The sequence below is a fragment of the Orbicella franksi genome, chromosome 2 (genome assembly GCF_964199315.1).
Source record: "Orbicella franksi chromosome 2, jaOrbFran1.1, whole genome shotgun sequence".
Taxonomy (NCBI): Eukaryota; Metazoa; Cnidaria; class Anthozoa; order Scleractinia; family Merulinidae; genus Orbicella; species Orbicella franksi.
This window is the reverse complement of record NC_138146.1, coordinates 20,439,780-20,463,356: the sequence shown is the minus strand read 5'-3', so window position 1 is coordinate 20,463,356 and position 23,577 is coordinate 20,439,780. Positions and strand designations below refer to the sequence as shown.

General features: G+C 38.9%; 1 protein-coding gene across 2 annotated transcripts; it reads left to right on the top strand.

The window, feature by feature from the left end:
* Positions 1-1,195: 1,195 nt before the first annotated feature.
* LOC145478556 (exportin-7-like) lies at positions 1,196-23,090 on the top strand. 2 transcript variants are annotated; one of them, XM_081456614.1, is made up of 35 exons: positions 1,196-1,297; positions 1,396-1,542; positions 2,738-2,828; positions 4,538-4,608; positions 5,164-5,259; positions 6,179-6,244; positions 7,006-7,041; positions 8,733-8,801; positions 8,968-9,006; positions 9,806-9,932; positions 10,298-10,371; positions 10,675-10,794; positions 11,642-11,788; positions 12,190-12,309; positions 12,435-12,487; positions 12,755-12,812; positions 13,245-13,380; positions 13,583-13,688; positions 14,303-14,438; positions 14,770-14,843; positions 15,372-15,447; positions 15,732-15,800; positions 15,965-16,118; positions 16,489-16,559; positions 16,938-17,026; positions 17,610-17,800; positions 18,343-18,397; positions 18,785-18,944; positions 19,605-19,694; positions 19,947-19,995; positions 20,602-20,759; positions 20,842-20,892; positions 21,258-21,305; positions 21,489-21,616; positions 22,150-23,090. In XM_081456614.1, the coding sequence occupies exons 1-35, from the start codon at positions 1,235-1,237 to the stop codon at positions 22,259-22,261; spliced, it is 3,330 nt and encodes a 1,109-aa protein (XP_081312740.1). In that variant the 5' UTR covers positions 1,196-1,234; the 3' UTR covers positions 22,262-23,090. The 2 variants fall into 2 exon arrangements, with proteins under 2 accessions (XP_081312740.1, XP_081312741.1); XM_081456615.1 differs by lacking the exon at positions 1,196-1,297 and having other exon boundaries at positions 1,304-1,542; positions 2,442-2,828.
* Positions 23,091-23,577: the final 487 nt, after the last annotated feature.

Below are 23,577 nucleotides of genomic sequence, written 5' to 3'. Positions count from 1 at the left end.
CAATGGCCAATTCTCTCTATGAGACGTACCTGCAGGGAATCATGGTAGTTGTATTCATCATATACAAGTGAATATATGAAAGTTCATATATTTGAACTGCGGAGAATGATATGAAGACATGATTGATCATCGTAGTTATACACACAACTTAAGCAGTTGTGAAATTAAAGCCTGAAAAAAAATTCAGGCCTGCACGGGATTCGCGCCCATGACCTCTGCGATACCGGTACGATGATCAATCATGTCTCCATATCATTCTCCGCAGTTCAGATATATGAAAGTTCATATATTCACTTGAATTCCTCACAAGTGGCCAGCTCCCAGCTGGTTTGATGGCTCAGTTGGTAGAGCACTTCACCGGCATCGCAGAAGTCATGGGTTCGAATCCCGTTCAGTCGTAAATTTTTTTCCAGGCTTTAATTTCACAACTGCTTAAGTTGTGCGCATAACTGCGATGATCAATCATATCTTCATGTATTCATCATCTTGGGCTGGATATTTGTTTTGATGAATGCAACTACCATGATTCCCCGAAGTAGCGTCTCATAGAGGGAATGAGCCATTGGGATGTTTTGTCCGGAAACTTAATTTTATGTTGAAAATAGTTACTGGTAACGTATTCATATAGCGGAAATGTCATATGTTCATCTTCAAGTATCCTTTAAAGTAGTACTGTACATGTACAAATGAGGATGTGATCGATTTTTAACGTTCTAAAGTGAATATGGCAGACGTAGTTAATATTCATTTTGATCGCAGTCTTTTTCGGGCCAAGCTAAGCCCTAAATGTTGTCAAAGTCTTGAAAGCTCGTTTCCGACCATCGATCTACTCTTATTGCCAATCTCATAAACCAGCACTAGCCGAGGAAATGTTATGAAAAATATTTAAAGAAACTTTTTAAATGTTTTTTTATTGTCTTTATTCCATTACTGTTTGAGGTTCTCTGTTTTGACAAAGACTAAGTAGATTCAGGAGCGCTCAAAGAACCGTGAAGAGCAAGGACGCAACCTTTTTTCCATAGACCGGTCATTGAAGTCAAATCCTGTATTGATAATTTGAGCGTTCCAATATTTCATAAGGTTAGACACAGCTATTTCATCGAATATTTCTTTAAGTTCAAGTTGTCTCAAACTTTCATGTAAAGTTACCCCCCCCCCCCCCACCACACCGCCCCCAGTCACCCCCTACCACCCCCCGCGCAAGCATGAAGCATACGTTATCAGCGGTTCTCTTATGCATGCGCATGCAACGTGCGCCTGGCCACGTCTTGGGTCCAAAACAAAAATGGAGGAACAGGTAACCTGGGAATAAAGTTGTACAGTGAGCTAAAAACTACTCCTCCTCCAATTATTTTTAATATGCAAAGTACCCTGAAACTTTGTTTCTCTTGACAGGAAATCGCCCAGCTGGACCTCCTTTGCAAGCAGTTGTACGAAGCTACCGACACAGCGACGAGAAATGCGGCGGAAAGAGCGCTATCCACCTTCACAAACTCCCCCGACTGTCTGACAAAGTGTCAATATCTATTAGAACGAGGGAATGTAAGTTTAAGTTCAATCCATTGTTTACTTACGATATAGTGAACAGTTGCGTTATATCAACGCGTTTGATGTGACCAAATTTGTACAGTTCACGAATCGATGCGAGAAAACTGATCTCGCGCGCGAAGTGTCATATCTTATTTGGCCTTATTAGCTTATGTTTGTGCTCTATTTAATTTCATTTTCATGTCATTTATCAAGGCTGATTTTTGGCCATTTGTTAGACAATTTTAACTGAGTGGAATGTGGAGTATTTTAGGGATTTTTTCGTTAACGGGCATCCAGTGTTTTTCGCGTGCCATAAACAGTGCATAAATTACTTAATTTGCACGTGCATGTGCCATTGCAAAGATTTGACAGTTCCAACATATATCGTTTGTATAATGTGACTCTTCCAACACAGGCTACATCTAGGATGTGTTAGGGAAAGCAAATGACAATAGTGGCTTCTTATAGTTCCTTATACTCCTTACCATTTTCGCCAATATCACTAAGACGTTCGTTGCAAACAATAATATTAGTGATATAATTACTACTAATTGTAAAATACAACACTCTTTCTAAAGTTTGATATCCTACTCTTCAAAAGGTGACAAAGTTGATCCCTTTTTTGTTCTTTTACTGTACATTCATTGCTCATTCTCCCACCTATAGAGGTTTCACTGTAGTGAAAAGCTCTTATGACATGATCATTTTAATAATGGAATGTGCCCCTAGCATACTTTATCATAGCCATGGAATCTAAGCTTAATGTTTGTATCAGATATTCAGTTTGAAACAGAAAAAAACAGTATTTAAATTCACAGTGTCTTTGATTGCTACTGTTAAGTATTGGCCATAATTCAAAGGATATTTAATCTGTCTAATATAACAGCCAAATGAAAACATATTTTTTTCAGTGAGTATAAAAGACTTTTTGAGCCTTAAGAATTCTGTAGATGTGGAGAACACTAACATCTTAAGTTAAGTTGCACTTGGTGATTTAAAATATAGCAACTTCTCTCAACGTCTTAACAAATAGATAAAACAGACACTGTTACATCACAAGAATTAAGAACCTGATCATGTTTTGACTTGATGTGGTTTATTTGTAGTAATTGGTTAGCTTTGGGGTACAGCTTTGAAAATGGAAGACAGTCAGTTTCTTTTCTCATGCATTTTCCTTTCAGTTTCATTTGCTAAATTTGTTTTTCAGTCATCTTATTCCCAACTGATAGCAGCTTCCTCCTTGACAAGGCTTATCAGTAAGAATGCAACACTTCCAGTTGAACAGAGACTTGATATGCGTAAGTGTTTAGCATTTTAACTGTCAAAAAGGAACTGGCGATATTACTAAATATGCTTTTCAACTTAAAATTGCCGCTTATTAGCCCCTCTGCTTATAAGTCCCCCCTCCTCCCCCCGGTTAAAGGCCCGTTTACCCAACAGTAAAGGCCTGTTCAAACGGGAAATGTTTGGCGACCAAACATCATTAAGCATTGTTTGGTGACCAAACATGCTAATGTTGAAGTGAGTGGCCAAATGGTTAAAACAAACACAGATCAAACTATGGATACAAGCTGCTGAGCACACGTGGTACGCGTGTGCGCGCCAAACATGTCTAATATAGCTGTCCAAATGAACAAAACATCGCCCATCAAACACGAGAATAAAAGAAATGTTTTAAGTTGTTTGATCGAATGTTTGATGGTCTTCAAATTTTATCAAACACGACCAAACACGACCAGACACAATCAAACAGCACCAAACAAGGTGGCCAAATGGTAAAATGTTTGGTCACCAAACAATGTTTGATGGTGTTTGGTCACCAAACATTTCCCGTTTGGACAGGCCTTTAACCCCCAAAAAATACATCTGGTTATAAGCCCCCCTTCCCCCCCCCCCCCTCCCCTCCTCACGAATATAAGCCACCCTCTAGCTTTCCTTGTGTTGAACTTGATTTATTATGATGTCTTAAAGCTTGATTAAAACCCAGTAAATGAAAAACCTTTTTCAATCAACACAGCTATAGCTTGTTTTGAAATGGTTTTTTGTTCCAGTTTTAAGTCCCCTCGAATATAAGCCCCTCTGTTTATAGGCCCATCTAAAAGCCCTTACGAAGTTATATAAGCCCAGGGCTTATAAGCAGCAGTTTACAGTATGTTAATCATCTTGGGACTTTATATTGGTACAATATATTATAAATGTCATGCATATTGAACTAGCATGAGGTTTGTATTTGGGGAATATTTGTCAAGTTCTTTTTGTTTACAAGTTTAGCTAGTCTATGAACTTGCCAAAAAAAGTGCCAAAATGCCAATATCAATATCTTTCAATACACACCTCATGCTATTTCGATAAGTTATGTATTTTGAAGGCTCTTTTAGACCTCTCCTGATAAATTTATGTATCTCTGCAATCAAGACATGCATGCCAAAGTTAAGCATTTTAACATTTGAGTTTTTCATATTTTTTTTTACATGAAAGTTAAACTCGTATTGCCAGCCAAACTTGAAGGAAGAAAAAAAAATTTCCACTTAATATGAAATTGCTTCTTGTGCAATGCTTTGAAAAAAAACAAAACTCATTTGTGAGCAGTTCATCTAAGTGGTCCACATGGCAAACATATTAGACTGCTCAAAGAACCAATCAGAATTCTTGTTTTCATCTTTGACTGGTTTGTTATATAATTATTATAATTAATTTACACATGCCTCGACTATATGATCAGTTAATTTTGTTTTTCAGTACGAGTAATGTACTAAACATTTTGTTTAACTTGGTTTTCTAAGTTTGTTCTGAAAAATATGGATCCTCACTTTTCCAGCTGATATATAAGCCAAGAGAGGTTAAATTGTAATCCAATTAGCCAACCGCTCTCCCACAGTGTTCTAGTAAGATGCATACATGAAATACTAATTAATTTATAAACAAAAATTGCCCTTAAAGAGCGTTTGTGTAGATGGTGACCTAAGCAAATAAAATACACGATAATTTGGGTTTCATCACATTGTAGGTAACTATATCCTGAACTACCTTGGAACAAGACTAAATCTTGCTACTTATGTTTCACAGTCACTTATACAGGTACAGTAAATACAACATTTAATGGAGCAACACTACATTATAAGTGTCTTGGATTATGCAATAAAATGTTAAACTTTGTTCCAAAGGTGCCAACTTAAATTACTTTTATGTTTTTGCAGTACAAGAATGTACAATTGTTTGGACTCTGTTATTGCTCATGACATTTTGTGTTGTTAACCCTTTTGCTTCAAGAGTCAAATCTTCAGTCAATGAACCTTTTCTCAATGTCATGTAATAGCAACAATTTTTTTTTTTCATATTTTTAATGTAAAGAAAAATCCACCTCCATAGATCAATTTTTCTGTTGAATTTAGTATTAAAATATGTGAAGTTTCATGAGAATCAGTTACAAACTGGCATTGTCCCTAGTATACATTTCTTTGTACAAAATATTGAAGTTTGCAAAATATTGAAGTCTACAAAATTTGATGTGATAAATCAAGCAGTGGGGCCTTTCTTTGTTTGAATGAAAAAATTGGAAAATGCGACATGGGTGAAAAGTTCTGTTAATGTCCATTTGCTAATTGCATCATATGCATGTACTTCCTTATTTAGTTTCTTGCCAGGTTAACAAAACTAAGCTGGTTTGATGTGCAGAAAAATGAGTTGGTGTTTAGGACTATTGTAGATGATGTTGGAAAATTTCTGCAGGTACTGTGATATATTGCGTGGTTCCAGGAAATATCCATACCCTTATCGCAGAGGATTTTTCAGATTAAAACCCCACCCCACTCCCCATCCCTTTGGAAATTCTAGTTTTGGTTCATAGTTTCCTTTGAAAATGTTGGCTTTAGGGATCCCCCTCCCCCACCGGAATCTGCGACGACCCCTCTTTGGGTGGGTATGGATATTTTCTGGATCTACACATTACCACTGATGAGGGTACACTGCATCAGTAAGCAATACAACACAATGCAATGCACTGGAACACATCACAGAAATAGGCCACCTCTGAGTTGCCTCTGTGTCAAAACGAGTCTTTGTGTGAAACTATTGATATGGAAATGTGTTCTGCCTACATTTCATTTTCATGCAAATCAAACTCATTTTCATATGAAAGGTTTTGCACGAAGACTCACTTTGAAACAGAGGCACAAGGCAACTCGGAAATGTCACATGACATATGTCCCAGTCCCAGATTCCAGAAGTCATCATTGTCCATCTCCTTTTCTGGGGAATTGAACTATGCACTTGTTGCTTCCAAGAAGCCCCCAGTTGTGTGTGAGAAAAATGTCATTTCACTCAGACAGGAGAGTTAATTGCCCTTTCTAGTAGAAAATAAAATAAAAATAGTAATGAAATAATTATTGTCACATTAAATTTTCAAGTTCTTTTTTGTCATCTATAAATCACTAGACTGAACCAAAAAAAGTGGCTACCACTCCAATAAGGGAAAGGAAGGGCATTTATGGCAAGGGGAGTGCATCCGGACCATTACCCCCACCTGCGACATTACCCATTGCCTGGCCCATTATCCCCAGGGATTATTGACAAAAGTAAATTTAAATATCAGGGACATACATAAGAATGTATAGTTCTAAAAGTGACTGTACTTTTGTTGTTGTTACAGGGTTCAGTAGACCATTGTATTATTGGTGTCCATATCCTGTCACAGTTAGTGTGCGAGATGAACCAGGTGATCAACTCAATCTGTAGAGCAATCTGTAGAACATACTGATCATTAAACTCTTCCTCTGTTAATATTTGGTAGAGTTCCCTATAAATCCTTGGGGCTCTTACACTCAAGAACCTGACTTGTGACAAAATGTCTTAGAATGCCTGGCGTTGAGAAAAAGTCTTATGGTAATCACAAGCCTTGTCCACAGTGGTGGTGTGATCGAAGTCTACATCATGGAGAAATTGATTCACATGTTGTGCAATCTCAGAATTATTTTTTCTCCTTGTTGCCAAGGCTCTATCTGTCTGTTCATTGTAGATGAAATTAAAGTCATGGCAGCCAGTTATATGTTTCTGTAATGTAGAAGGTTTGTCCTTTGGTTCCACAAAGAACATTAGCAGGTTTAAAGCCCACTTTAATGTTGTTGTTGCATAGCGCTCACATGTGGACCATGTTTTCTTAGAGTCACCTCTAACATGCATATCAAGAGGTGCAAATCCTACTAAGAGAAATGCTCATTGCGGCTTTTCAAGCAACAAAATTACAACATATATCCTAACCAATGCTAGTACACCATCCACATCTAGTATAGTAGTCTTTTAATATGCATGTCAGAGGCATCTCTTTCTATTAGCCAGAAAAAGGCATAAACTGGCTACTTTTCATTTTATTAGTTTTACAGTCAATAAATAATTTTTTTTTGGGGGGGGGGGTCAGTGAAAAGTCAGGGAAGTTTTGTGTGGTCAATTATGGCAATCATAATCTTTTTTCCTTCTAAGGCTGATTCAACGAGATCACTCACCAAACACAGAAAGGTGAGTTACAATACATTACAGTGCAGCATAGATGGCAACAAGAAGATCTGTTAGATCTTATAACTGCGCTTTTAAAATTTAACTGTCTGCTTAGCACTACTGTCGGAACGCAGTGCACATTCCAAAGCAGTCATTGATGATTCTTTTCTTACTGTAGACATCACATCACTTGATCAACACAAACTGTATTATTGCACCATCAGTGGTAGCCATTGACAAATCTCCGATGACGTAATGGTCTTAATCTTTGTAGAACTTTCTTCGGGATATGTATGGGCATGAGCTATATGAATGACACGATAATAACACTATTAACAACAGCTTTCTTTCTTAAAAGTCATGATTAAATTTAATTGGTGTTTTCCACGAGTAAAGGGCTAGCAAAGTAGTCACACAAGTCATATAATTTAATAATAAAACTCTATCCCGACCGATGTATCAATTTTGGTCACTCCAGTGACCACAGATTGAAAACGTGACAGAAAATTGGCGTTACTTTCGATTCTCACAAATTTGGACAGTGGGATGATCTCATCATTAGCCAATTATAGGCCATCTTTCAGCTCTTTTCGTCATATCCCCCCCTCGGGAGAATTTTGTCAAGTTAGCTAATTTAGTATGCAAGCCACCATAATGGCGGTCACCGTCGACGAAATGTTTATTTGCTCAAAATTGGGGCAAAATCTTTCGGAGATGGAAATCAGGACATTTGTAAGGATACAGAAAGTAATTTGGGGCCGGTTGCTGGCTTCTAAGGCTGAATTTATCCAGAAGTAAGCTGTATTTTCGTTTTCGTGCCGAAAGCCATGCGATGAAATATTATCGGTTTGTTCTGCTGTCTTGTTCTGTTTTTCTCTTGGTCTTTTTTGTAGCCCGCTGAGGCCAGTCTTTCGTCTAAATCAGTTGAAAAAAGTTCGAAAAAGATGTTCCCATTCAAGTTTAAGCTCTCAGGCGATAATTCTGGAGATTTTTGGCCGAAATGTTCGGCTTTGTTATGTTCGTGTTTTTTGGTTGCTATAGGCAACCGTGGCTTCCTTTGTTAGGTCAAGTCTGGGGAGTAAGGTCCCAAAAAAATTCGAATTAATTCTGGTTTTGTTCGATTACGCTGAAATTTTAACACGATAAAGCTGGATTGTTAACGAATAGATTTACCGCCTGCCGATGTGTGGTAGCTATTAACGCTGAAGTGTTATATCGCTTCGAAGTCAGGGTTTTGAAGAGATTTTTTTGCAACATGTGGGTTCGGCGTGATTTTGTAATCGGAGGTTTTTGTTGACCCCGAAGGAAAAAAAATCCGGAAAAGGTCATTTCATTGACGATTCAAAGGAATTTGGGTTTTTAATTTTTTCCTGCGAAAGTCAGTATCGGAGATGAGATTTATTAATGTTTCAACAGCTTTTGGCGAGTAAACATCACAGGTTGCGTGACTCAAAATTTGGCCGAGTGGAAGCTTGGGTCTGGTCGCAGACAAATCTGTGAAAAAAAAAAAAACCACGGGTAAACCATGAACCGCGCTCGGCCCATGGCCGCGCGGTTAATTAAAATGTTTGTATTAAGATTTCATAGAGCATACTGTTGATTAACCTTGAATAATAATGTAATTCTGTCAAAGGGTCCGGCAATTTTTTAAAAGACACTCTGTAGGTCAGAATACCTGTACTAAAAGTTTTACTTCTCCTTCATATTTTTAGATTGCATCATCATTCAGAGACCTGTCTCTATTTAACATCTTCAATCTGTCTATCACTCTTTTACGTGAGGTAAGTATCCCTTCTCAACTGTAAATGTTTCTTCTTGATACATACATGTAGATGAGACTGTCAATACTGAAGAGTCAAAACATTTTTTGGAATGAAACATTGAAACAGAAACAGGCAGTTCAATTTTGAAACATCCTTATTTAAATTTTGTTTTTATTATTTTTAGGCCTATAACAAACAGCTGAACTTGCAAGATGGGAGTCAGGTTTGTCACCCATTTCAGTTTTAGTTGTGTGACTGCCTTGTACTGTCCATAAATTGCAAGAAAATTGATTAATGCTCCAATTGTTCTGTTGTAACCATACTTTATCCATCAACTGATTAAAGCAATGTAAAGGACTTGTAGGGGGGCAACTTGATCTAGGGTGGAAGGAGGTGTCATTTCCTTGCAGAGCTGCAGTTGCCTGTTATATTGTACAATGTACATGCACCACTGTGTAATATTGTGTCATCAAATTCCTGGCAGCCCTGTGCTACTTTGTTTATTGCTTTTGAAATTATCTGAATTTCAGATAACTCAGATCACCCATACAGTCCAACTGCTACATTTGTAAACCTTTCAAGCTATCTAACAGCCTTTGTGATACCTCCCAACTCAAATATGTTTTCCATTGGAGGAGGATGTGTCTTGTTTCATGGGTCAAAACTCGCAAATTCCCTAAACTCACTAACTCCCTAACGAAACAACAACTTGAACTTCCAACTTGCACGTGATCAGGTCATGCACCTTGAAACCGCAACAACTTAGCGTCAGGCAAATAATCTTTTACTAGTAGACAAAAGTATATTCCTGGACATTTGTCACATCTGAACTAGTAACACTGCCTAGCTCGGGAAGTCCCTGGAAGCTTAGTGGCAGAGGATCCAACTGGTGTTTAGAAGGTCATAGGTTTTAACATATGAACCTGTTGGGAGAACTCAGGGAATTTTTATTCCATTGTATTTTTTGAAATAAATTATACCTTTCGTACAAAATATTGCATGTTGTTTGTTATGTCCCACAGCACAGCCTGATGAGCTATCTTCTCCAACTCACATGTAACTGTCTGTCGTTTGATTTCATTGGCACCTCCATGGATGAGTCATCAGATGACCTTGGCACAGTTCAGATACCAACTAGCTGGAGGGGAGGTACATAGGCATTGTAAATAATATTAGAATTAGCTTTCAGATCATTCAAATAATTCTGATCAAGCAGGAAACAACCCTGATCTTAGTATCAAATACTGAGTAAGAAATATTCATCTTTACCAGCCAAGTAATGTTTTGTGTGAGCAAAAAAAAAGCTATAAATGTAGTGACAAAATAAGTCTCACTCAACAATGAAAATATCTCTGAGCAAAGCAGCAGAAATAATTCTGAATTGAGGTGTGAGTAAACAGTTCTGTTCAAAGTTATTTCAGACAAACTGGTATTGTTTTGTTCTTTCTTTAACTTGATTGGTAAAGTGCTGAGCAGTTTATCATCAATTTTCTTTTCCTCTTGTTCTCTTTTAGCATTCTTAAATTTTGCCACTCTGCAGTTATTTTTTGATTTGTACAGAGCTCTGCCAACCTCACTTTCTCCAATGGTAAGAGGACATTCTATGAAGTATACCAACGTTAATTTATGTAGTTTAAAATTATAGTCTGATAGACAGTTCACTGATTGTGTAGTCCAAAACAAGAATACTAAGGAACTACAATTCAGAACAACATAGAAAGTCTGGATAGCCAAAAGGCTGAAAAATCAGTGTTAAGATTATCCGAGTGTGTACAAAGAAATGGAATTCAGGTATCATAGTGAACATTATCCTTAAAATATTGTACAATCACACGTGTAAATATTATGTGTTATACCGGTAAATCATTTTATAATGTGCTTGTATTTCCAGGCCCTGTCATGTTTAGTGCAGCTAGCATCAATAAGACGGTCACTGTTTAACAATAATGAAAGAGCCAAGTTCCTGGAGCAACTGGTTCAAGGTGTCAAGAGAATTCTAGAATCTCCGCAGGTTTGTATTTGAGTTAGCAACTTATTTTTACAGGTAATAGATTAAGTATTTTTGTGGAATATTTTGGAAAAGGGGGTATGGATAACAAGTTGTGACTGTCACCTCTTACTTTGTTTGCCCCTGGGTCCCTATATGCTGAATTCATGAAGTTGGAATGCAATTTTGCTGATGACAATTGATGAAGACACTGATTGTGATGGTCATCGTTGTTATCTTTCCTGTAATCCTTGTTGATTTTGTCATCTGATGATTGTTATCGTCATCATCTTCTATTTACCCACCCAATCACAGAACCACAGGTACTTTGTGTTCCCAAGTAAATTGGCGTTTGCTTTCTCTAAGGGTTTTCTTAAGTTTCCTAAACTTCCTAGAAGTATAAATGCGTACACTAGCTAATGTTGGGAAGTACATGTACCCAGCAATGGACTAGCACCTCATCCAGGAGATAAACAATACTCTTAGACAGAGTTACATGTATATGTTGGCCTGTTGATCAACTAGTTACAGGTTGGGAGAATGTTTACATCGGTTTGTTTCATATGTTGAAAGAACAGAGATTGATCTCCATTTACACTTTACCCTTAAATGGACAACTCTGAGCTATAATCTTAGATGGCCCCTTTAAACACACCCATAGTTAATGATTGCTGTAGTTAATTTCTTCACAGCTTTCCACATTTTATGATTTTGCATTTAATTCTGTTGAACACATGTATTGATGGGTACTTTAATAAAATAAATTTAAGTACAAAATGTCATAAAGAACACGTCATTTTCAGCCTTTAGCCACTTATAAAGTAGTATTGAACGTTTTAGATTAACTTTTTCAATATAAATTGCTTTTCAGTCACTAGCAGATCCCAATAATTATCATGAGTTTTGCCGACTCCTAGCAAGACTAAAGTCTAACTACCAGCTGGGAGAAATAGTGAAGGTTGAGGGATACAGTGAGTTTATCGCACTTATAGCAAAGTTCACTGTCACAAGTTTACAGGTGAGAATAATTGTTTACAGACCCAGTAATCCTCAGCACATGACTACACTAACTTCATGCACTCGACTGCAGTTTGGTCCTTGATGCATCACTTAGTAAAAAGGGTATATTATGCTATGCCAAGAACATTGTCAGGGGTTTCATTAGCATTTTCAGCAGAAGGGCAACTGGTTTTCACAGGCAGGCAACTAACTTTTTAAACTGAACTTCTTTATAAGAAAACCTTACCTCCAGATGATCAAACCAGATGGGCAAAATAGTCCTTGCAGCTGGTCAATTTGCCTGTCACCCAGCCCTTAATAAAACCGTTGTATAGTACAGTTTTCAGTCCTTCCAGATTGATGTGTCAACTACAAGAAATAAAAAAAAAGTAATTTCCTTGTGTTTTGTGTTATTTTCAGATGTGGCAGTTTGCTCCTAATAGTCTGCATTATCTTTTGAGTCTGTGGCAAAGGATGGTTGCTTCAATGCCTTACGTGAAGAACACAGAGCCACACCTTTTAGAAACATATGCTCCTGAGGTAACATCTTAGTAGAATACAGTTTCCATTATACCATCAAATCTAGGTCTTCTCCTGTATTTCTTGACGTGCTCTAGAGTCAGCTACTAATACACTGTTGACTTTCCTTTCTCTTTGACTGTTAGGTCACCAAAGCCTATGTGACATCACGCCTGGCCTCAGTAGAAGTGGTTATAAGGTGAGATGGGGTCAATTGAGCCTATAAGTTCTGAGGATCAAAACTGGTGAAAAATTCTGCATTTTTAGGCAAACCATTCAACAACAAACATGATAGTACGACTCATTAGATCTGATTTCAGTGGTTGCGCATCATGCTTTGGTCCACAGTTCTGAAAGTTAGAACAGCATTGACTGACTTGCAGGCTGATTTTTAGAGAGAAAAAGTGTCAAAGATGACTATTGTTTGGAAACCAGCCTGACATGGATCTGTTTTCTTTGTTCACAGGGATAGTGCAGAGGATCCACTGGATGATTCAGGAACAGTTCAACAACAGCTAGACCAGGTAACATACATGTACATATACCATTGGTGTGAAACACAGTGGCCGAATGGTTAGCATATTACTTAGACTCCTTATCAAGCAGTCCAGGTTTGATTACCGGTCAGCCTTATTGTGTCATGTTCTGGTTAAGACACTTCACCCTTGGACTGCCTGGCTGATCACCTGTAAGTAAAATGTGTACACTGGCTGACTGCTTAAGGCCAAGGTGACAAATGTTGGGAAGTACCCAGCAATGGACTCAGCATCCCATGTAGTCCAGAGTTATACACTGGCCTGTTGATCTACTGGTTACAGACTTGGAAAATGTTGCTGCATGTATTTCATGCATTGAAAGGACAGAGATTGATCTCTTTTTACCTTTTTACTATAATCTTAGATGGCCCCTTTACGCACACCCATATTTGGTGATCATTGTAATTAATTTCTTTACAGATTTCCACTTTTGGACGATGCGAATATGAAAAGACATGTCAACTGTTAATTTCACTATTTGACCAAGCAGCGCAGAGATACCAGGAGCTGGTACAGAACACTTCAGCTTCCACAACAGACTTGACCATCCAGGAAGGTACACTTGTACATGTACCCCATTATCATAAATAGTTTTAGTAAATAAATCACTGATGTACTTGCAGAACCAGCTCAGAAAGCTAAAGGAATAAACTCTCCGCTGCTAAGCCTCACCGCGTGACCACGTTTTTCTGAGTCAGATTGCTAGAATATTGCATATAAAATATATGTATATTTACCGCTTTTGTTTTGTTTTTTAGGTCGTCTAACATGGCTTGTGTATATCATTGGTTCAGTTATTGGTGGACGTGTGTCCTACTCGACAGTCGATGAGTATGATGCACTGGATGGTGAACTTGTTTGTAGGTGAGTGTTACGCTGATACACATGTTGGTTTAATGATATCAGAGCCGATTTCAATGGACTCCCATGAAACCAAAACCAAAGTGATCACTCTGGCCTATCACAAAGGATAAACTCGATCCAGTAAACCAATCAAAACTCGAAGTAGATACATGTAGGGATGGCAAGCGCGGGAAAACACGTACGAGGGAGTCGCGATTGGTTTTGGTTTTACTGACTTCTGATTGGCTGAAAAAGTGGAACGAGATTTCTTAACCAATTGCTAAACGTTGTAAAGTAAAACAAAATCAAACGCGAATTACTTCCAATACTCAGGTGAAAACCACCCTATTAGCACTTACCTGATTACAACAGTACCAATGACAATTTACTAGTTATTAGAAAACTTCTCCATACATGACAATGTTGTGAAATCAATGTTGTCTTTTTCGCACGTTCAAGTGAACACATCCTTTGAACTTTCAGTTCGGGCGAATAGACTTCCAGTCCGGGCGCACTGACATCGGGCGAATTCGCGATTGAGTGAAACGACCGGTTACCCTTAGATCATCAATAGGGTAATACTGTAGGGTACTCCATACAGAGTCAAAATTCACTGTAGGTTTGTCTCTCTGCAGGGTTCTACAGCTAATGAATTTAACTGACTCTCAACTCTCTCAGCGAGGAAGCGAGAAGCTGGAGCTAGCTATTCTGAGTTTCTTTGAGCAATTTCGTAAAATGTACGTTGGTGACCAGGCTCAGAAAACATCCAAGGTAAAACTATCAACGGTTTGTTTTATTCCTAAATTAAGAAAATCAAACCTTGACGTACCTCTTCTCTTTGTAGCATGTTATTCATGCATATTGAATCACATCAATGTTGTCTTTACTTGCACTGAAAAGTCGTTGTGATTATGTTTTGATTACACGACTATGAGTACATGGAGAGTTTTTATTTTCTTTGTCAATTTGAAAACTTGTTGTTAAGTTCTACCGCAGTGTGACACAAAGGAGTAAAACTTTAAAGAGGAAACGGCCTATCGGTAGCGTTTTTATGATTAAAATTGATCATGATTTGCTGGTGACTTTCGCTCTGTTCAATTAGGTGTATAGACGACTCTCTGATAGACTCGGACTCCATGATGAATCGAATGTTTTGAGCGTCTTCATGGGAAAAATGTAAGTAAGAGTGTCATGCTGTCTGCTGTTGTTTCTGATATTTGAAGCGTTGGCTCTTTAGTAACAGTCACTATTAAGCAATAAGATGACGAGCTGGAGATTTCTATCGCGTGATAGTTGACGAGGGCGCAGAGCGAATATATATAGTATAACTACAATAGTCGTTCAAAACTTAATCTAAATACTCTTCACAGACACCTCGGAAACGCAAAGAAGCGGCCGTTATTTTGTTAACAAGCACACACTGCCACGCTACTCACTATCTATCACAGAATAGATAGTGAGTAGCGTAGTCAATTAGAGAACGGTATTCGTGATAGAACGCTAGTAGATTTATACTAACATGCGATGTTCCCTTCTGCTAGAACTGATACACGAAGTTGCGCCCCTTTATATTCAAACTGGACAAATGAAAAGTTGAAATAGAATCGAGTTGCTTTAGTCACTTAATTTACAATTTCTGTGATATACTTTAAACTTATTTATTATTCTTTTAAGCAACATTGCGCTATCTTTTCTTGTTCACAGAATCACCAACATGAAGTTCTGGGGCACCAGTGAGGCTATTATTTCTAAAACCTTACAGCTTCTAAGCGATCTGTCTGTTGGATATCCTTTACAATGTTGCCCTCTGTTGTTTCGAGGGTTTTCGTGATGTTTTAGAAAGATCTTTAAACTAAGTTTTTCAAGGTCTTTGTTCGAAATTCTCTCCAGTTTTAACTATCCTTGTTCCATTCCTGTTTGTCATTACCTCTTTAGTATTTTACTTAACGAATTGTTTATATATCGTGTCATAGAATGTCATAGCTAATTTACTTTCAAGAATTGTTATTCAGTTTTATTCGCTTGTCCTCATTGCATTGCTCTCGAGTTTGTTTCTTAACTTAGCTTAACTATAGCAGTGCTCGTAAACTGGTCAAGTTGGACGCAGTACAGTTTGTACTTAGCAATCATACGGTATGTTGAACGTAAGCGTTTGATTTATGCGAAGGCATGGTCCGATTTTCATTCCTTTAGAGTGAAAGCAGAACTCTACGTCATACTGAGTATATTTTTAGTAGTTTAATTGTGAAAAAACGTTTACTGTATCTCATGCATATATTTTTTTGTTCATTTTCCAGAGTGAGCACTTTCCCTTCCTTGGAACTCACACTACTCGAGCTTACAAAGACATGCGCAGTAGAACCACATTTTACATTGCCCTTGGCAGACTGTTGATGGTGGACTTGGGCGAGGATGATGAGAAGTTTGAATCGTTCATGGCTCCGATCACAAGTAAGAACTCTTTCGTTTATTGCAGTGTAAAACAGTCAGGGTGACGGATTCACTGAGCAAACCGTTTGGCTTAGGAATACTCATCTCATTATCATTAGAGAATTACGTGAAGCTAGTTATTGTCCTTGAAATTGTAAGAAACCGCCAGTCTTGTTTCGCGGAACGCGCAAGCGACGCGCGGTTGACATGCGAGTGACACTCTTGCTCTGGACATCGTCTCTTGAGTTTTGCGCAGGATAATACTAAACCGAAGATTGTTCGACTGTCTGATCCTCCATACGTAATAAGCCCATAGGCCATCTTGTACTGAACTGAGTTGTTTTTTTCTGTGTCTGTCTCATCATCGCTAACTTCTTTTCGCCTGGTTTAGGCAACATGGATTCAGTAGCAAGTCAGTTAGTTGCTGTGGGAAATAATGCTTTCCAACAAGAGGAAACTAAGGTAACCGTAATTTGCCATCTTCGCTAAGTATTGCCGCCCTGTATTTAATAGAAGAAAATTCTGACTGAGACACTCGGCGTTGTGAGATAAATATCCATCTCATCGGTTTGTTCCCGTGATTTTACTCAGGCCTGTAGTCTATTCTCAGGGAGAATTTATATTTCTAAATGTCAAGCGCGTTACCTGTAAAAGTTTAGCCGGCTACACAAAGAGATTTCGTCTCGTGACGTAGTTCATTGTCCCGGAAATCGTTTGTGGCGAAGCAAAGAACGTCTCCGTTTGAAGCAAGTTGAAATGACTAATGCTCGAGATCAGTAATTGTGTAATGGCGTTATGAGAGGAAATCACAGTTGAGTGATGCTTGTATTTCTTTTTTAGCGTACTCTTGTTGGTCTGTGTCGAGACATTCGTGGACTCGCCTTTGCTTTTAACAGTAAATCCAGCTATATGATGTTATTTGACTGGATGTATCCTTTGCACAATCTTTGATAGATGACACGTTATAGATAGCTAATTCTCTCCAACTGTGGGGTAGATTATAAAGCGCGTGTTTTGTACGTGGTGTGATTTGTTTTAAGATCTGAGGTAATGTGTACCTAATGCCTCATGAGGCTACTGAAAACGATGCCATTCTGAAGTGTTTCATGTACGTAAGGTAGGGAGTGGGTTACTTCATTCGAAAAGTTCACTTTGTGAAACGTAAGAGTTGGGTAAGATCATTACACAAGTTTACGTTTAACGGTAATCAGCGAATCACGAATTCTGTGAACCAATGAGGCGGTTTACATAAAATCCATCATGCTGGGGCTGCACACGGTAGCATTCAAAACAAAGAAGAAAAGAACGATTTGTTTGTTAACTAAGCTAAAAGTTGTTTTGTTTTGGAGGCAGGCACTTTCTTTTCTCAGAGAAGGTGGCAGTTTTTGTACCTTACGCTGAATGATAACGAAGCTGGAAAATAAACCCACTCTGCCGCAGTACTGTACCGTCAGTAGCACCGCTATCAGTTTGTTCAGCAAGTTTTGTAATTGACTCTTTAACTTGCACAAGCTATCCCACATACACATCAGTTCTCTTGCGGGCGATCGAATGGTGGTACCATGATCCTAACGTGTCCACACCAGTGTTAAAACTCATGGCTGAATTGGTTCAAAACCGATCACAAAGACTGCACTTTGATGTCTCCTCGCCCAATGGAATTCTACTCTTCAGGGTCACCAGTGAGATGATCGTAGCTTACGGTATGAAAGTTAATGATAGTTCCTCACTCGGGAAGTGTGTAATTTTCGCTGCAGCATTACCAGTACTTACCAGGACGAGGGAGAGAAATCTCGTCACCAGAACCCGCGTTTTCGATCGGGGACCTAACGCGATCTATGACCAAGCGTGCGACGCTCTGAACTTAATCAAAAACCAGAACCAGGAAATACTGGTTCCGGTTTGATTGAGCGCCTGCGTTCAAGTTCAGTAACAGTTTCTGAACATGCGTAGAGAGAGTAACCGCTGTTACTAATGCTGGCTCACCTTCCGATTTTTCCAGAGGTCTCGACATCTTGGTGCTAACCAAAAGGATCGCGACCTCTGGGAACGAGACTTGAGGGAGAGATATTGTGATTGTTAGAGGCAAGCCATAAACTAGATTACTGGCGTTAAAGTATAGGTGTCTTCTCACTCCACTTTGATACTGTAATCTGCATTCTGTCTCAATCGTAGCCGTGCCTGGTTTTACTCCTTTTTCATAGTTTGATCTTATTAAAGACAAAATGCGTTTCTTAATTTTCAGGGTCACGTATTCTCACATTAACAGACACACCTGAAGACCAGATGTACAAACTCAAGTATCCTTTAATTAACTTTCAGAACTACACAGAGAAAGAACGTATCATGTAAAGCTCGATGTTCGAAACGTATAACAAACACAAAAGAGAATTTTTTTTTCTTTTCCCAACCAAGGCGTCAGGAGTCTGATCAATGCTGGCGCCTAACTTAGGTTTTTCAACATGAAGCGATTTGGAGTGTTGTTATTATCCCCTACACGGAATGCTAGTCTATCGTAGGTTACCCCTCCCTCCCGTCCCTCCTTCCAGTTTGGGCTGGCTGAACAATTCGCCATTACATTTTTGTACCATGATTGGGACCACTCAGCACGGAGTCAAACTCACCAACCTTTGGACTACCATGCTCACCAAGGATAACTTTTTTACTGGACCTTAACTGTTCTTCAGGCTCAAAGGCATCGCGATTTGCTTCTCCATGTTGAAGGCCGCCCTATGTGGTGGTTATGTCAACTTCGGTGTGTTTGGTTTATACGGCGATAACGCTTTGGAAAAAGCGCTGAAAACGTTCGTGGAACTTCTTTCTTCCATTCCTCACAGCAATCTATTGGTAAGTTGTTTACTGAGTCGAGTGCGTGAGAGTTTACTTTGGAGTTTGAACATCGTTTGATTTGGGCTTCATTCTTCATCTTTGGGGAGAATCCCGTCTTGTAATGTCAATTCACAATGTCGCAGGTTAGGGACGGAAATGGAGCGATAATTCTTTTTTCGGCCCTAGCATGTCAGAACACAAATTGGGGTGCTCGTACCCTACTAACAGGGAATTTTTGAATCAAGTCCGAGGGAAATCAAAGTTTGTACTAAAGATATCTCTGACCGTCCTTTTAATAGGCCACTTCCGAGTTGCCTTGTAACTCTGTGCCAAAACGAGTCTTCGTGGGAAACTATTCATATGAAAATGAGTTCCGCCTACAGCTTCATTTTCATGAAAGTCAAACTCATTTTCATATGTAAGGTTTTGCACTAGGACTCGTTTTGAAACAGAGACACAAGGTAACTTGGAAATGGCCTATTGCGTGCCAAACTCATGACAGAGGTACGACCAATCAGAGAGCACTGTAGAGTTATGCCGAGCGGAGGAAGAATTGGGCGTGGAAGATAGTGTTTACTCTGGCTAATTTTGTCATTGAGTTATTGTGCAGTCAGGAATTTTATTTCTGGATAGTCTTGATAAAGTATTGTTATATTAATCAATGTTCTTCTCTTTCAGGAGTATCCAAAACTTAGTCAGTCGTATTACGCTTTGCTGGAGATTCTAGCTCAGGATCACATGAATTTTCTAAGTAGTCTTGAACCTCAAGTAAGTAGTGTTGTAACGTGTGAGGGCTAGAGATGAGAGAGAGAGAGAGAACTAAATAAAAGATTAGAAAATGGCCTGTTACATCGGCTAACTGATTTCCCTTTTGTAAACGTTGAACGGTCACTGCCTTCATTGATAACCATACCATACTGGTCTTGAAATGCTTTCATTGATCTAATTATACTGCTGTGAGTTGGGGAATTATGTGGAGTTAGTTAGATTAATTTGTTTTTACTGTCTTTTTTTTAATAGGTTTTTATGTATATATTATCCTCCATATTGGAGGGCCTCACAGCTTTAGGTAAGAAGTTTGTTTTGCGCTGGTTGTTGTGTACTGCATTTTGTAGTCAGACCCACTGATCAACTACCAGCAAGCACTGATGTGACAGAATGAAGACAGTGAAGTGTAATTCTAAAGAAAACAGTTAAAAGTTCAAATTTAGAAGATAGAAAATGTCATCAGTGGAAATGGGAAGGAGAAGCTATACCCATAGCGAGTAAACACCACCGACAATCAAACGAGACACTTCCGTCAGGTGACAAACTGCGACGTTTGCGCGATTTGCTGTGAAATTCTTCCAACTCTTTCAAGGGGAGCAGGGATGGCACAGTGGTGAGAGCACTGGCCTCCCACCAATGTGGCCCAGGTTCGATTCTGGCCCGATGTCAAATGTGGGTTGAGTTTGTTGTTGGTTCTCACCTTGCTTCGAGGGTTTTTCTCCGGTTTTCCTTCTTCCATTAAAACCAACACTCCAAATTCCAATTCGACCAGGATAGAGGACCCGCATCAAAACCAGCTAAGGCTGATATGGGTTCCTCTCTAAATATTGTATTTTTTTTATTATTTTTCTTATTTATTAACGTGTTTGTTATAATACAAACGGTTTTCTTCTGTGTCGATTTGCAGATATTATGGTATGCACTGGATGCTGCGGCACGCTAGACTTTATAGTAACACACTTGTTCAAAACGCTCTCAAAGAGACGCAAGAAAAACGCGAACGGGATGGAAGCACAACCGCCATGTTTAAGAATTCTGGAGTCCCACCCTGAAATGATTCAACAGGTCAGTGCTTGTTTATTTTAGTACTTGTTTCTTGTGTTGGACGCATGAGGCTAATCACGGCATTTTTCCTGTCTATTCGTAGATGTTGTCGACAGTACTGAACATTGTCATGTTTGAAGATTGTAAAAACCAGGTGAGTACCAAAACAAACTACTGTTGCTGCAAAGTCTGTAGCAGTTTAGGAAGTATTCTTACCTTACCGCTGCTTTAAAGTGGCATGAATAATTTCACGTCTTGTTTCTTGTTGTCTGCCCGGTAGCAGACCCTGTTTTTATTCCTTAATAATTGAGCACTAGACGAAAATCTTGGGCGCGAGAGTGAAAATTGCTGGCTGTCTATTGTTAGGCTGATCAACAATCCCGTCGATACAATCCTGGAAAGTGCTAACAAGAGGCCTCTGGCTCCTCAGATGTCATGGACCTGAATAGAAGTCTGTTTTTATTAGATTTTGTTCAGAATTTTTGTCTTGATTTTCTTTTTTCCTCTCTTTTTCCTCAGTGGTCGATGTCTAGGCCCCTACTTGGCCTTATTCTGTTGAATGAGAAGGTAAGATAATACATTGAACGGAATATTTTGTTGGGTAGCTTGCATTGTATTGCAGTACAGGCTGATGAACCTGCCTTCGTTTTGCTTAGAGTGACTAGTTTGTAACTGACGTTACCTTACATTATCGATACATAACAGATTGTTACCCTTTTTGGGAGTAATGGTTGTTTTCGTTTATTTCAGTATTTTCAAGAGTTGCAACGGAATGTTATTGCGATGCAGCCTCTGGAGAAACAAGAGGACATGGCGCAGTGCTTCAGGAATCTCATGGAAGGAGTGGAACCATCGCTAATCACCAAAAACAGGGACAGGTGAGAGTCTCCTTTCTTTTAGTAGCATAGGCCTGCAATGCGTGCAAAACGCTTACAGTTCCAAAACCTTCCACTCACATTGAGTGGGTATGTTCAACATACCCATAGGGGCTATCATAAAGGGCCGTAACTTTTATAAATAACTAAGTTGTAGTCACCGTTAGCCACGTAGACTGGTAAAAAAGCTGTTATTCATCGAGTTCGAGATGGGTAACGCTGTTGATGCGTCCTAAAACTGGGTATCTAATGTTCGAATTTCCGAACGAAGGTGTTAATACTTGAGATCTTCCTACTGTCGGCTGACAAATGTGATTAAGTCGATTGAAGAAATCTTACCTCGAACGCCCGTAAGTCAGTGAAAATCGAATTTTTTATTGGATTTTCCAACTGATATTTATTAGGAAGTTTGCAGAGAGTTCGTCAAGGTGTTCGACAGGTGAGTTCTTTGTAGACAAACCTGGTTAATCCTTCGCGTGAGAGACTGGGTGAAGTACAGCGTGTAGTTTTTAACATGTAAGTGTTTATGTCCGCAGATTCACACAAAACTTATCAATATTCAGACGCGAGGTGAACAACTCGTTAAAAGCCCCAAGTAATGGAAGTGGGGCTGTCAAATCTGAGGGAGGAGTTGATATGGTGGCGTAACAGCTGTTGACAGACTGGTCAGTCAATACGAAGATTGTCGCCCTCGTGATAATCAGAAGAAGCGTGAGAGAAAGAAGAAGTCACCATCGTGGTACTCCCGAATCGCTACCAACGGAGATTTGGTAATGAAGCCGTTTCTTTGACGGTTTCTGATTCATGGATTGACTGAATAATCGAGCGAAGAAAGCAATAGCTAGTCTCCTACGAACCGTTCATTCAGTTCAAGTGGTTCGTGGATTGTTTCGATGCGAACAGTGTTTTTTCCGTGAATGTGTCTTGTTGGTGGCTTTGCCATGGTAGCGCGCGGTAAAAATGAAAGAAAAATTTAGCATTCTTCATCAGTGTCAAATGTTAAAATTTCAAACAAAGCTAAGTGAAAAATAGAATAGAATAGAATAGAATACAATAGAATACATGTAGTGCATCCTCTAACGTGAAACATTGAATTTTTTCTCAGCGGTCTACAAAGAAGATGCCAGAAATCCTAACTGCATCTTACTGAACCTAATATTGAGCTATTATTTACTGCCGTCCCCAAACAACTTCGTTTTCAGTCTGTTCGTTCCACTGCTCCATCAGGTTCCTACTCCAGAAAACGTTATCAGAGAATTTCATGCAGTGCTCGTACTCCAGCTGTTAATTAGGATACTTCGGTTAATTAGTATAGTTCAGTTTATTAGGATTAAATGAATGTCTCGCTTGTTGAGTTATCGTCTCTTCCCTGTTCCAACCAAGAAACAAATAAGCAATGCAATCTACCTTTGTTTTATTGTTGTTTTTAAAAGTAAATAAGTGCCAACGGATGAAATAAGTAAACGAAAGTTTTCCTGATGACGTCATTCGGTGGGTTTATGTCATTTGGAGTGTTAATGTCAAGTACTTGTTGACTTCAAGAATGCCATACCGAATTGCTAACTTCCTTCCTAGTACTTCGAAAGAGTAAAACGTTACAGCATAAGCAAACATTACGGTCAGAAAGGGGTTCATATATCAGTCAAAGGTTGGAAAATAGAACCAGATGAAAGCACGGCGGAAGGCCAATGAACTCAACCACGTTGGCTGTGGTTTAGAATCTGATTCGCCCAAAACTCCTTTGCTCTGATTGGTTAGACTGAACGTATGACGTACGCTTGTTTTTCGTTTTACCCAGTAACACGTAGAGTACAACAAAATGCAAACCAAGCCAGATGGTTCATTGCTTTAGGAACCAGTTCGAATGCTTTAATATTTTGGCCAACCAGAGCTGTTTCCTTCGACAACAGAAAAATCATCCAAGATGAATCGTTTTGATAACACCAACTTTAAATCAAAGTAAA

What these genes read in the sequence shown, in the direction of transcription:
- LOC145478556 (XM_081456614.1), top strand. Translation starts at nt 1,235, where the DNA reads ATGCATGCGCATGCAACGTGCGCCTGGCCACGTCTTGGGTCCAAAACA. An exon ending in GTTCATGGCTCCGATCACAA is followed by an intron (nt 16,119 to 16,488) that starts GTAAGAACTCTT and finishes CGCCTGGTTTAG; the next exon opens with GCAACATGGATTCAGTAGCA. An exon ending in GACCAGATGTACAAACTCAA is followed by an intron (nt 18,398 to 18,784) that starts GTATCCTTTAAT and finishes ACTGTTCTTCAG; the next exon opens with GCTCAAAGGCATCGCGATTT.